The 823-nt window shown below is 36.2% G+C and overlaps 1 protein-coding gene across 1 annotated transcript in view; it reads left to right on the top strand.

Moving 5' to 3' along the window:
- The window catches only part of kif13bb (kinesin family member 13Bb), a 38,010-nt gene continuing 37,187 nt past the window's right edge, over positions 1–823 (top strand). The window contains exons 1-3 of the mRNA XM_016559950.1: positions 1–9; positions 135–209; positions 435–537. Of these exons, the coding sequence (XP_016415436.1) occupies positions 1–9; positions 135–209; positions 435–537 (187 nt within the window). The remainder of the gene's footprint in view (positions 10–134; positions 210–434; positions 538–823) is intronic.

The following is an 823-nucleotide window of genomic DNA, read 5'->3' as shown; positions in this document are numbered from 1 at the left end:
ATGAAGCAGGTGGATTTATCGCTGCGTTCTCTTGTATGAACTCGTGTTTGATGTTTGTTCCGTTGGTCGGTCTGGAAGTGTTTTATTCCGGTCTGGATGAGTCAGTGTCTCTGTTCTGGTCATTTAATCTGTAGCAGTTCCACATGATCACTGCTGGAATGACACACACACACAACTCCATAACGAGCAGTCACACTCTCCATGAACAGGTAAAACTAGGTTTTACTGCATTCTAACCTAAAAGTTCTTAAATTGCATTCCTAAATTTGTCATTTTGGAACTTTGGAACACTGTTACAGGTCAAACACTTGAAACAGTGTTACAATGTTAAAAAGATTATTCAGAGCTGTTTGACAAATTAAGCTCATAATTTGTAGTATTAAATAAATAAGCTGCATGTTTGTTTAATAGAGTTATTGCTCGTAATAACACAGGAACTGGTGAGACAGGTGCAGAAGATCTTCATGATGGATGAAAGTGCTGTGAATGAGTCTAATGTGAAAGTGGCGGTCCGGGTGCGACCCATGAACAGGAGAGGTGAGTGTGAACCGCAGCCATGTGACTGTGTTTAATGTTTAGAGACTGTGTTTGATTCTGATCTTGATCCCTTATTTAATTTATTATCCTCATTTATGAAAGCAAACCTTCCTTTTATGTGAACATTGACTATTGAGGGTGTCGGGATGATGAAAATGAAAAAAATCTGGAAAAAATCTGGTTTAAAATGCATAAACTTTGTTTATATTGCATTTGCATGCTGTATTTTTGAAAATGTGTGTGTGTGTGTGTGTATATATATATATATATATATATATATATATAT

This window comes from Sinocyclocheilus rhinocerous, unplaced genomic scaffold (genome assembly GCF_001515625.1).
Source record: "Sinocyclocheilus rhinocerous isolate Xijiao unplaced genomic scaffold, SAMN03320098_v1.1 scaffold228, whole genome shotgun sequence".
Taxonomy (NCBI): domain Eukaryota; kingdom Metazoa; phylum Chordata; class Actinopteri; order Cypriniformes; family Cyprinidae; genus Sinocyclocheilus; species Sinocyclocheilus rhinocerous.
Note: the sequence above shows the minus strand (reverse complement) of the source record. Positions and strands in the feature narration are given on the sequence as shown.